This window comes from Leptonychotes weddellii, chromosome 8, assembly GCF_054177405.1.
Source record: "Leptonychotes weddellii isolate Sample4059 chromosome 8, ASM5417740v2, whole genome shotgun sequence".
Taxonomy (NCBI): domain Eukaryota; kingdom Metazoa; phylum Chordata; class Mammalia; order Carnivora; family Phocidae; genus Leptonychotes; species Leptonychotes weddellii.
This window is the reverse complement of record NC_138376.1, coordinates 64,782,017-64,794,912: the sequence shown is the minus strand read 5'-3', so window position 1 is coordinate 64,794,912 and position 12,896 is coordinate 64,782,017. Positions and strand designations below refer to the sequence as shown.

Here is a 12,896-nt window from a genome sequence, read left to right as displayed (position 1 = left end):
GGGGGAAATCGGAGGGGTGGACGAACCATGAGAGACGATGGACTCTGAAAAACAAACTGAGGGTTCTAGAGGGGAGGGGGGTGGGAGGATGGGTTGGCCTGGTGGTGGGTATTAAAGAGGGCACATTCTGCATGGAGCACTGGGTGTTATGCACAAACAATGAATCATGGAACACTTCATCTAGAACTAATGATGTAATGTATGGGGATTAACATAAGATTAAAAAAATAAATAAATAGAATTACATTTAAAAAAAAAAAAGAAGTAGTTAGGAATATCAGTTTTAAATAAAAAATATTAAATAAGGCCAAAATTTTTAATTTTAAAAATGTTGATTAAATTTTATCAAATATTTTATAAAAGTAAAACTCATCACAATTTTGCATTTAATTTCCATCTAGTTACCAATGTAAAGCAACAATCAGTATTACGCTTCATGAAAGTTTTATCTAAACCTAAGTAAATACAAATTTAAGAGAAATATGAATTATTTAACCCTGTAAAATATTATAAATTTGCAACATATTGTGAAAAAAAAAAAAATCCTGTTTTTTAGGTGTGCCTTAAAAGTACACAATGGATAACTTCATTTTTATTTAATATGTACGCATGTATTTTTTATTTGCCAAATTCAACTTTGCATGCTCTATTAAAACTTTGGGAAAAAGAGGAAAAGAGATACTAATTTAAATGGCTCTGATTCTGCTCATTATTTTGCTAACTGAGCTTATGCCAGAAGGCAATAGATGCATTCAAGTCACATGTGCCAAGTGGCTGAACACATGGAAGAAATGAATGATTAAACACTTTTCAAGTATTGATCAAAGAACAAAGAGGTATAGTAGCTTCCTTAGAAGTCCTTATAAGAGCATCTTACAATTTAACGTACCTATTGATGAATAGATGGGCCTCTAGCTTATTTGTCTTTTGGAATATCAAGCAACTTTACTAGCTGATTGACATTCTATAGTTTAAAACTTTTGTGTTCCCACTAATTTAATAAGCTTTCTGCTTATTATTTGCCAGGGACTATATTACTGAAATCTAAAGATACGTGGCATGGATTCTGCCCCCAAGGAGCTTATGATCTAAAAGAAAAGCATAAAAAATAATATCACAGTGTAATCTGTAGTGGATATGATAATGTGATGAAGGATATAATGGAGGCGTGTATAAGTTGCAGTCCAGTGTAAAGCAACGTACACATAAGTCTTTCTTGAGGAGTGAAGAGGTAATCTTGAATTGGGCTAAAGGTAAAGACTGTATCTGGGGCACCTGGCTGGCTCAGTCAGTGGTGCATGCCACTCCTAATTATCAGGGTTGTGGATTCAAGCAGGATCCAGGCAGTGGAAGAGGAGCCTGCAGAGGAAACTGAGAAGCAAAAGTCAGTAGAGTGTGATACCGTAACAGCCAAGGAGGGAGGGTGGTTGCAAGGAGAAGAGTAGTGACCAGCTAAGCTGATGTTTGAAAATACTATTTCTTCTGTGTCCTTGTGCAAATACATACTGTTTCTGAACCTTAGTTTTTACATCTGTTAAATGGGAAATGTCCATTTTTAAGATTGTGAGGCTTAAAGATAACATAAAAGCATCTGGACTTTAACCTAGCACTTTGTAGATGATTCTTAAAAGTATTGCTTTGCTCCCTCCTGCTGCTTTGTGTGCCTTTTCCATTAAGTGACCATTTTAACCAACTCTTGTGATGGTAAAATTCTTCACATGGTAAACTACGTATTTAGGACTCAGAATCCAGTTTGTGAAGCAAAACCAATACAAGAGTAAATAGCCTATCACAGTAAATTCAAACCCCTACACTAAAAAATAAATACATTTATAAATAAATGCATCACACCATAAGCAAAAAACGAAGTATGAATTCTGTGAACCATATAATAGTTCTGTGTACATTTCTAAAAATGAACCTGGAATATGTTTCGGTTCTTTCTGTGAGGTTTCCTTGTTTCTTATGTAGCCAGTAGGCGTTTGAATTACAGTTTTGTATTTGTTTCTTACCATTTCTTGTGATCCTTAGTATTACAAAAGTAGCAGCAGCGTGCAGTAGTTAACACATTAGCTATGGAGTGAAAAAGGTTTTGCTTCATGACCTAATAGTGTGACCGTGGGTAAGTTATTTAACTTCTCTTTGCTTCTCTTTCCTCATTTGTAAAAATAATACTTACCTCCTAGGGTTGTTGTGAGGGTTAAATGAGTTAATACATAGGAGATGCTCAGAACAGTGCCCGGCACATAGTACGCATTCAATAAATATTAGATGCTCCTTCTGGTTTTGGTGTTACTGTTTGCTGTGGGACTTTCGGCAGTTATTTAACCTCTCTAAAATTCAGTTTCTTTATCTGTGAAAGATCTATATCATTGGTTCCTGGATGAATGAATATATGTGATGTATAAGAAGGGCACTGAGCCCCCAGAGATATTAGTTGTGGCCATTACTGTTCTGACTACCATTAGCAACAGAAGGTGGTAGGTGCTGACAATGCTGTGAAATTCTCAGTTCTGTAAATTAGAATGTGCAAACAAAGTAATTAAGAAAATTGTAATTTTTTTCCCTGTCATTAAATTCCATGCCTTTTACTTTTCAGACAGTACTACAACAAGTAATCAACGATGGCTCAAAATATGGATTAAAAAGTGAGCTTTTCTCTGGTCTTCCCCAGAAGAAGATTGTGGTTGAATTCAGGTGAGTGCTTACTCATCTTAGGTGTTGTTTAATCAAGGTAGCTGGGCAGGTAAGTGTTTTACCATTATCATCTGGGGCCTCAGGAAATTACACATGGAAAAATAGAAAACCAGTTTATTATTTTCTTAATATTACAGTGAATTGATCACTGTGCCATGAATAAAAATTTTGGACTCCAATAAGAAAAGTCTGATGATTATGGGTTTTTTTTAATTAAGTATTCAGTAGTTAACTTTTTTTTTTAGAAGAAATAGTCCTTCCATTTTAGTAGACTCTTAAAGCCGAGGTAATGGTTACTACCATATTAAGAATTTTAAAGTGATGCGATAACCAGAGAACAAAGCCTTGTAAGTATTTCTAATGTATATTTTTAAAAATTACCAGAAAAATAGTGTGAAGTTTTAGTATGCCTCTAAATAATCCTCATAATAACTTTCTGATGTGCTGTCATTACATCCATCTAATTTTTGAACTGTTTTTAGGTAACCAAAATAGAAAGGGAACACTTTCAGAGTATAGCTGACCAGTTGACAGCTCATGGAAAAGATCAGAGATACTGTATTTCATTGTATTTGCCTTCCTAAAAGTGAAAGAGTCTTGATGAACTGTTTTCCCACTTGGAAAGTTAGAACTTGCTATACACTTTTGTTTTCTTAACTATATATTCCTGTGGAGAATTTAAAAAAATGGATGAGGGAATTATTCAGGTTTCCTAATTCTTTATTATAATTTATTATGGTAACAAACTTAGTTAACCTAGATAACCAGAGGCAAGAGTATGTTTTATGGATTCCACACTTTACACGGTCTCTGCCACTCTTAAAAAAGACAGACTCTCTGAGATTCAGTAAACTTGTTTGTTTATGATAAGGACTGATTGGTGAGTAAACTCATGCGCCTGTGAAGTAAACAAATATTGAATAAATCTCATAATACCAGTACACCCCAATCATGATGTTTTAAGTTGAGTTTAAACATTAGTTGTATCACAGCAGAGGGACTTCATGAGGTCATCTTCACACCAGGGAGGAATGGCACTAAGGCAGTCTCTCAAAGTTGCCTGCCATTTTCCCTCAAAGAAAGTTGTGTAACAAGCTACTCTAAAATTTAATATAGGAATTGGCAAAGTTCAGCCCGTGGACAAAATCCAAGCTGCCACATGTTTTTGTAAATAAAGTTTTATTGGAACATAGGCTTGCACTTCATTTACATGTTGTCTGCAGTGGCTGCTTTCATACTACAATAGCAGCTAAGTAGAATTGAATGGAATAGTTGAGATAGAGATCAGGTGGCCTGCAAGCCAAAATATTTACTGTCTGATTCTTTAAGGAAAAGTGTGTCAACTCATGATTAGTGTCTTGAAACAACCATTTTAATGTTCATGACTCCGTAGATCACGAAATCAGGGATGGCTGAGCTCAGTGGTTCTTTGACTTGCATGTTATCATGTGTAGCTCTGGTCATCTAGGGACTGTACTGGGGCTAGAAATCAAGGTGACTCATTTATTTGGCAGCTTATCTGAAGGCTGGCTGGGCATCTCTCTCTCTCCCCAGTGTCTCTCCAGCTGGCTTATTATTTTTATTTCATAGTATTTTATTGTCATTTTTTAAAAAATCAACTTTATAGGAAACAGCATAGAGGATCATAGGGGAAGGGAGGGAAAACTGAATGGGAAGTCATCAGAGAGGGAGAAAAACCATAAGAGACTCTTAACTATAGGAAACAGGGTTGCTGGAGGGCGGGTAGGTGGGGGGGTAGGGTGGGGAGGGTGGGGTAATTGGGTGATGGGCATTAAGGAGGGCATGAGGTAATGAGCACTGGGTGTTATACACAACTGATAAATTGTTGAACACTACATCTGAGACTGATGTACTATATGTTGGCTAATTGAATTTAAATAAAAACATCTATTACCATGAATAATTTAAATTAAAATAAATAAAATCAACTTTATTCTGCTTACTTTGGTCCTCCTTTTCTAGTTTCTTAAAGGAGAACCTTAAGTTACTTACTGGTTGAAACCTTTCTTCTTTTCTAATACAAACATTCCATGCTGTAGATTTCTCTGCTTTAGCTCACAAATTTGCTGTTTAATTTGCTAGGGGTCAACTTGTTTGCTCTCATTTTGTCAGGGATCACAGTCCTTCACTGTCCTGTTTATAAAACTAGTGTTTCATATATTTTTCTGGTTTTCTGGTTCTTTAAGGCAGAAGGGTAAATCCAATCCTTGTTAATCTGTCTTGGTGGGAAGTGGAAGATTCCTTATTTTTTAACCTATGGAAGGACATTTGCTTTCTTTCTAAATAATAATTAAATGAACATTCTTGTAGTGTCATAATTTCACAATTGTGCACATATTAATGTAGAATCAAGTATTTAAATTGTAATACCCTTTATATAAGATTTTAGAAACAGATCAAAATTAAGCTCTCATTTTACCACTTTATCCAACTGTGTTCAAGTTAATTTTTTTTTAATATTGAGAAACTTGTGAAATTTTCAAACATACACAAAACACAACAGTATAATTAAGTCCCATATCCTTCTCACCCAGATTCAAGAGTCGTCAAGATATTGCCACATTTGCTTCATTATCCTTTTTCCTTGTTGCCTCAATTCCCTCATCTGTAAAGTAAGAGATAAAGAGTATCTTAGCTCACAACTCTTACGAGTATTAAGTGGGTTAATGCATGTAAAGTGCATGAAACTGTGCCTGTCAGGTAATGTAGTCCTCTAGAAACATTTGCTATTGTTAAATTATTGATTACAACTTTTGAGAGATAATACCCATATAAACAAAATTTCTTTGGGGTCAGTAATTTTTAAGAGGATAAAGGGTTTGCAACTGGTACACGAAATTTAATTCCCAATAATCTGCATTGTTTTTGTGTCAAAACAGTATCTCTGAATTTCTTCATCCTTTTTATCAATCCTTAAATGTATCTGCTTCCTAAGCGTGCCATTTCTGTGTATGGTACTACCACATGAGTGACAGGATCAATTTCACTAAGGATGATTCTTTCTGAGTTCTAATTTATCTTTGCTCTAAATTTTCTAATTTTTCATTTATCTGTGCCCTAAATTACCAAAGGCCTTAATCCCCAACTGTGTTAAACTGTAGAGGCATGACCTAGTTCATTTTAGAACTCTTGTTCTTAGAATAGAAATAAACTTTTGCAATTATTTGCAGTTCACCTAACGTTGCCAAAAAATTTCACGTTGGACATTTGCGTTCTACCATCATAGGTAAGTGTCATTAGCTTCACAGAAAATACTAAATATGACTTTGGGGCAGTATTTTATAATGCATTCTAATGGTTTAATGCTTAAATAACAGTAAGACAAAAAACAAAGTTCAAATTTATATGAGCTTGATGCTAATTAAATATTACATAAAATGGGAAAAATTGTCTTAGAAGTAAAAAAAAGAAATTTGTTTCAAAACCAAAAGATTAACTCAGAAACTGATTTTAACTGTTAGGTTTGTTAATAATTTTAACTTTTTAAAAATATGTATGCATATCGAAAAGATCTGAAAGATGCAAAAATGAAAATAGCTATTTGGGAATGATAATCCCCCCAGGTTTTTTGTTCATATACTTTGGTTTAAAAAAGAAATGGTATTATATATTAATTGTATCTCAGTTAAAAAAAAAGCTCAATCTCAATCATTTGAGTACTAACTGCAGCATTCAAGACTGGAAATTGAAATAAGACTGTTCTAAGAAAGATTGCTATTGTACTTGATAGTTGTAATGCTTCAGTGTATATGTATATGCTAAGATTTTCATTTGTTTAAAACAACATTATGCAGTAGCCCAATTTAAAACCTGCAGTTAGAATTGGAAGAGACTTTGAAGTTTATCTCATCCATTCTGTCTTCTGGTATGCAAATCTGTCTATTGCATGCTTGAAGGAGAATTATGTAACCTGTCATTTGAATACTTTTAAGAATTGGAGCAACCCGAAATTTGTGGCATAGATCATTATTATATTGGAGTCACCTGTCATTGTTGGAAAGATCTCGTGGGGCATTTTAAGAGAGGAAATGACAGGACTTGATTTTAAAAAGAATATAAAAAATATACTGTATATGAAAAGCTACCTACTCAGGTCAAAACCGTAGGAGTGAGTAAATGATGCCAGAGCGTAATAAAGTTGTTTGAAAGTTGTTAAGGAAAATTTTGAACCAGGAAGAGATAATATTGAGAATTCATTTACTGTGTTCAGTGTTTTCATGTATTAGCTCAATTAATTTCACAACAACCCTATTTGGTAGACACTGTTAACTGTGGTCTATGGAAACTCATATACCAAAAGTAACTTTTCCAAAATCATTCCAAAAGCCTAGGTTTGTCATTTGGTTGGTTTGCAAGATAATAAGGTGCTAATTAAAAATAAGAATACAGTCTGAGTAGCAGCTGAAGAAGGTTGCTGTTGGAACTATGTAGACTGGGAAAGTCTAGAAGTAGGGAAGCTGGAAGAGTAGCTGCAGTAATTTAAGTCAGATATGCATATTGGTGAAGGATTATTTGCAGAATACTAAATCCACTCTTGTAAAAGCAGGCAAAGATTTATTACAGGATATTGAATAGTTTGCAGAGTTGTTGGAAGTGCTGAAGAAGTTTTGGATTAAGTAACGTAAGTGACTCCCAAAATCATACCATAGAGCTTGGTCATCAAGGGAGCTTCTGCCTTTTCTGTGGTGCCTTCCAGTGGCAACCGTGCTAGCACTGTCACAGGAAGCTGCCCTTAGTCCTGTGATGCCTTCTAGAATTCATATTAGGAAAAGAGGCAGCCCCATACCCTTTCAGTTCCCTTGGAGGTCATATGACAGGACACTGTGCTCTCTCTCAGTGATGCCACCAAAAAAAAAAAAAAAAAGCCTCCACAGCTGTGCTTGTCAGAAAAAAATAGAAGTAGATCCCCTTTAACCTCATTTCGGCCTTCTAAGTCTCATGCAAAGTGTATCTGAATGCCCAAACATAAATGACTTCTGAAACCGTAACTGCAGAAGGTTCTGGGAAATGTAATTTTTAGGCTTCCAGTCTCTGCAGCGGGTGAGGGCACACTGGGAGAGTGGAGTAGATGTTGAGTGTCAGACCAGTGTCAGCAGTATAGGAAGATGAAGTTCGTGGACTACCGGGTGCTCTTAGGGAGCAGGCATGAGGAGATGGACTTCAGTGATTGAAAGAAGGAAGAATGAATGAGCTATTGAGAAAAAAAAAAAACAGTATGGCTCAGGCTCTTTAGGGCATACCCATATTTCTTGTTAATTACTGAGATTCTATTATTTTCTGTCTTTGGAATTGCAGTTATTCTAACATGTGTTCCCAACTCCCATTGATGTTGCTGAAAAATCTGTTCTTACGAAAATTGTGAGATTCTTTGGAATAACTAACTGCCCCCAAAATAATTCTCTACTCCCTTTCCATAACGTAGATGAAAACACCATAATGAATATTTTAGTAAAAAAAAAAATGGAGTTGGTAAATTTTGTCAAAAAAAATTTTCTGTGTTATGCTTTGATAATAGAGAAGCACATGGTTCTTATGCCAAAATGGATAACAAGAATGAGAAACGGTATATTTTGTTGATTACTAGGAAATTTTATAGCAAATCTCAAAGAAGCTTTAGGACATCAAGTAACCAGAATAAATTATCTTGGAGATTGGGGCATGCAGTTTGGTAAGTAAGTCTGAGATTTGATCTTTCATTTCACTGTTAAGTTTAATTGCTTTTAATATTATGTTACTTGATCACGACAGATTATAGGCAGAATCCAATGGATAGAGTTAGTGCCTCCTACCTTTTTTTTTCCTAATGGCTCTTTGCATAAAGCTTGTATTCTATTTGTTAGAATAATTCTCACCACACAAATAAGTTTGAGGGAGAAAACTTCACACATTCAGAGCAATACCTGAAAAATACAGGTTTTTGTGGTTTTATTAAAGGAAAGTAGCTTACATTTGTCAAATGCAGAAGTGAATGTACCAGGAAACAGTAAGTCTAGCTATATATACCCTTCTTAACTGCAGCCCTGCCAGTTTTAGAACAAGTGAAGTCCAGCCTCCCTGGGCCATCATACATGGAGGGTTATCTGTTACACCCTGAGCCAGTGGCATGGAGGAAAAAGAAAGTGGAATACTTGGCTCCTTCTTAAATTGTACGGTGGCAGGGGGTCAAAAAGAAAAGAGAGGAAGAAAGGAGTAAGACCCAAACAGTTAAATGCCATAAATTACCTCTAATGTCATGAGTTTACTCGGAACCGTTCCTTGCTCATAATAACACCAGTAATCAAGGAAGGGCAAGATAAAATAAAGTTGCTATGGTAGTGAAGTACTGGTAGCATGTGAAATGCAAGCCCTTAAAAACCTCTGGCAACTACTGTGTGTGTTTTAAGATCCAGCCCCAGTGTCCCACAGATAGACCCTTGCCTCCATCTCCCATCACGATGTTCCTAGTATCCAGCTCTACTCAAATTTGCTCACTGTAGTCTGTTCTTATTTGTGTGCTTCTCTCCCCTGCTAGGTGATAAAAGGCATGGACTGTGTCTTCATTATTTTTGTGTCCATAGTGCTTGGCACATAAGAAGCACTAAGAGTGATGAATGAATCTGTCCTGGGAAGTTATTTTATGGTACTGATCCAAAAGAAAGGCTAGATAATATTTTAAAGCTTCTATAAAGTACAGCATGCACTGCCAGTTCTAAAGTTCACTGATACTATTATGTTCTATCATATCCAGTGAAATGAAATCAAAATTTCCAAAAGACAGATTTATCATGACCTTCTCTTTCATTTCAGTTAATAAAAATCTCTTTTAGACTCTTAAAAGGGTAGAACTTGAGCCAATTATCAGTGCCATTAGTATTCATTGTGGGGGAATCAGAAAACATGCCTTGCATTTTAAGGATCCACCTGCAGTTCACAACAGCTGGTAGTCAGAGGTTTAGGCTCGAGGCTCAACAGTCAGATTTAATAGATGGCATCCACTTTACATTAGTTTAACTGCTTTATGCATTTCACAGGCATTTGCAAATATGGTGATTATGGTATTCTTTAATTTTAGCTACAGGACTTTATTACTGCAATGTTTCTCTAAAGGATTGGTATGGTTAATGATCTGTCACCATTTCCATTATAACCATCATTGTTGAAGAGTTTTAATTTGGGCTGTTTCACCGATCTCCTATGGAAAGTTGGCAAATAGTTTCTGAGCACAAAATTAGTTTTTGAAAATATATTAGGTTGAATGTTAAATGGAGATTGGCCTTTACTTTTCCTATTTCCATTTTTTAGACACTCTGGGCATCTTTCCACATCCTGCTCCCAAGACCCTGAATCATAATCACATTTGCTTTTGCTTAAAGTGAATAGGGCTGGTAACATTTTTCAGTCATCCTTCTGTCTAAAGCGCCAAAATATTTTATATCTTCATGTTCAGTAGCATCCCACTTTCTGCTGAACCTCTGTAGAAAAATATTCGTCAGCAAGGCCCCCTGACAATTTAGATCTGAAGCTTAGTAATTGATACAGTCGTAGAAACAGATTGGTTTTTAAAATAATTAAACCACCCTTTATTGCTCTTGACCCCAGGCTGCATATATCCTTTCAAACTAAAACTGTGATCATCTTTTAGCCAAAATATCTTAAGAATTTAAGTATTCAGTCTATTACCTCAATTAGTATTAAAAAAAAAATTAAGGTTCAAATTAACACTAACCCTGAATGCTGAACTTATCATCAAAGGCAAAAAAAAAAAATCATTGACAAATAAAAGACAAATATATGGCCAGATAGGGGCGCCTGGGTGGCTCAGGCATTAAGCGTCTGCCTTCGGCTCAGGTCATGATCCCAGCGTCCTGGGATCGAGTCCCGCATTGGGCTCCCTGCTCAGCGGGAAGCCTGCTTCTCCCTCTCCCACTCCCCCTGCTTGTGTTCCCTCTCTCGCTGTCTCTCTGTCAAAAAATAAATAAAATCTTCTAAAAATATATATATATGTGTATATATATAGCCAGACAAAAAAGAATTTTGTTGATTGGTCACCTTGAATGGGAGAGGTAATCAGGTATGTTTTGAGTTTTATCTTTTATATCTTTTATTGTTTTCCTTCAGTCATTGGTTTAAGAGCTAATATTATAACACCAAGCCAATTTCTACCTTTGTTTTATTTTAACACCTACAAGTTTAAAAAGAAAGTTCTGAAATCACTTCCCATCAGTTTTTCACAAATTTTAAGCATCCAGTTTCTAGCATCATGCTGTCCTTCCCCAGGATAGCTGTTTTGTTATGCTTGTTTTATTATACCTGCTAGGGAAGTGTTAGGCACTGTTAGTACAAAGACAAGTTAGTCCTAGACGCTGCTTTTTGTGAGTTCATAATCTATTGGTGTCTGTGAAGTTAGTTGCAGTGATCTGTTCAATATAGTGAATTTGTGATTCAGTACATTGAATTTAACTTACGTGAGTTTATGGGGTAGCCGAAGATGATAGCATGTGTTTGCAGTGCTCTCAGGACACGTAATTATGAGAGCTTGATCTTTTGATACAACTATACCTGTTCCTTGCCATGACTGTTCTCTACTGTTCCATTTTGTAATTTTTTAATTTACGGATTATTGTGGTAGGTCTTCTGGGAACTGGCTTCCAACTCTTTGGCTATGAAGAAAAACTTCAGTCCAATCCTTTACAGCATCTCTTTGAAGTAAGTTGGCAAGAAACAATAGTAGAAAATGCTTCAACTTATTTTTTTTCAGAGTACTATGCAGCTTGGATTAATTTTTAATCCCAGAGGTTTTAAAAAATATTCCTTAAAACGAGGAACCAAAAAAATTGAAAATGTTGCTTTTAGTTTACTAGGGAGTTCTTTTTGTTTTCATATCCAAGTGTTTCTTTTATTTCTGTTTTAGTTGATTTGGGACAGTATTTCTCTAGGTATAGAGTTGTCTTAGAATAAACACATGAGATAACAGATTCAATACAGAAATTTCTCTAATTTTTTTGTCAGTTGCTACGTAACTGCAGCCGTCTATGGCAATAAGTATAATTCATTTAGACTTGAAAAACATGAGTATATACTTTTTTCCTCTTGTTTTACTGTGGGGGAAGTACATGTGTTTCTCTGAATTTGTGTGTGCTTTTTTTTCATTTCTATCTTTTGGCTCCTTTTCCTGGCTTTTGCCCAGTGTGAACGCCTTCCTTTTCTGCCTCATTTAGTCCTTGGGTACTTTGATTCTCTGTCGTCAGTTTTTCCTGGAGTTCATTAGTAAAGGTCTTCTTGTCCACTTAATCTCCAGGGATGTGTTTCCTTTTCATCGTCCTAGTTCTCTGCTGTTTTTGGGCCTCTGGGCCTCACAAGAAGAAACCCCGATACAGTACCAGCTGTGTAGGTGCCATTCCGGGGAGAGACCAAAGCTGTTACACCTGTGTGTGAGGACGAGCACTTGGCAAAATAATGTTTTACTTCTCTAGCCAACGCTATCAAGAACGCTTCATCATTTTCCTTTTTGACAAGTGATTTTTCTCCTGCGGCTTTGCAGTTAAATTTAACAAAAATCACTTGGCAATTCTTAAAGACCTTTAAGGGTTTGTAATTTCCTCCCGAGTCCAGTACATTTTGATTTAGAATATTAACCAAAAGATTTTTTTTTTCTTTTTTCCATTGAGTTTTATTGATAGGCAAGAGTTTCTATATTAATAATTCTTCATGGTTGTAAGTAAAGCATGCCACCTTAGTGCCTGGAATTTTTATTGTATAATTTTTTAAAACTTGGAATAATGGCAAGTATTTTTTTACCACAAGCTTAGTGAACCTTTCTTCAGCTCTGGGCCCACAGCGTCTACCCATGCCACAGAAAGTACAAATACCTGCTCGGAGATCTTATACCATTAGGGGAACATTTTTAAGAATTTATTGTACAACTTCATATGAGAGTTCCTATTTTCCTCTTTCTCCCACCCCACCTCAAAGGTTTTATTTAATCCTGAAAATAGCAAGTCTTTGTTGCTCGTAATATTTTAAATATTTTAGTAAAGTCTGTCCTCAAACTCCATAGAAACTTAAATGTATGCTTCTATTCAGTGTACTACAAATCTCCAGGCTTTTGGGACTCAAAAAGTGGGAGATTATACATCTATATAGATAGAGGTTATATATAGAGGTTGTTAATTGATTGATGCATGTAAGGAAGGAACAAG

The 12,896-nt window shown here is 35.6% G+C and overlaps 1 protein-coding gene across 2 annotated transcripts in view; it reads left to right on the top strand.

Annotated features, from left to right (window-relative positions):
• The window catches only part of RARS2 (arginyl-tRNA synthetase 2, mitochondrial), a 60,632-nt gene that overhangs the window by 26,414 nt on the left and 21,322 nt on the right, over window positions 1–12,896 (top strand). For both annotated transcript variants that reach the window (XM_006746319.3, XM_081828625.1), the window contains exons 5-8: window positions 2,600–2,697; window positions 5,889–5,944; window positions 8,303–8,386; window positions 11,327–11,403. In XM_006746319.3, the coding sequence (XP_006746382.1) occupies window positions 2,600–2,697; window positions 5,889–5,944; window positions 8,303–8,386; window positions 11,327–11,403 (315 nt within the window). The remainder of the gene's footprint in view (window positions 1–2,599; window positions 2,698–5,888; window positions 5,945–8,302; window positions 8,387–11,326; window positions 11,404–12,896) is intronic.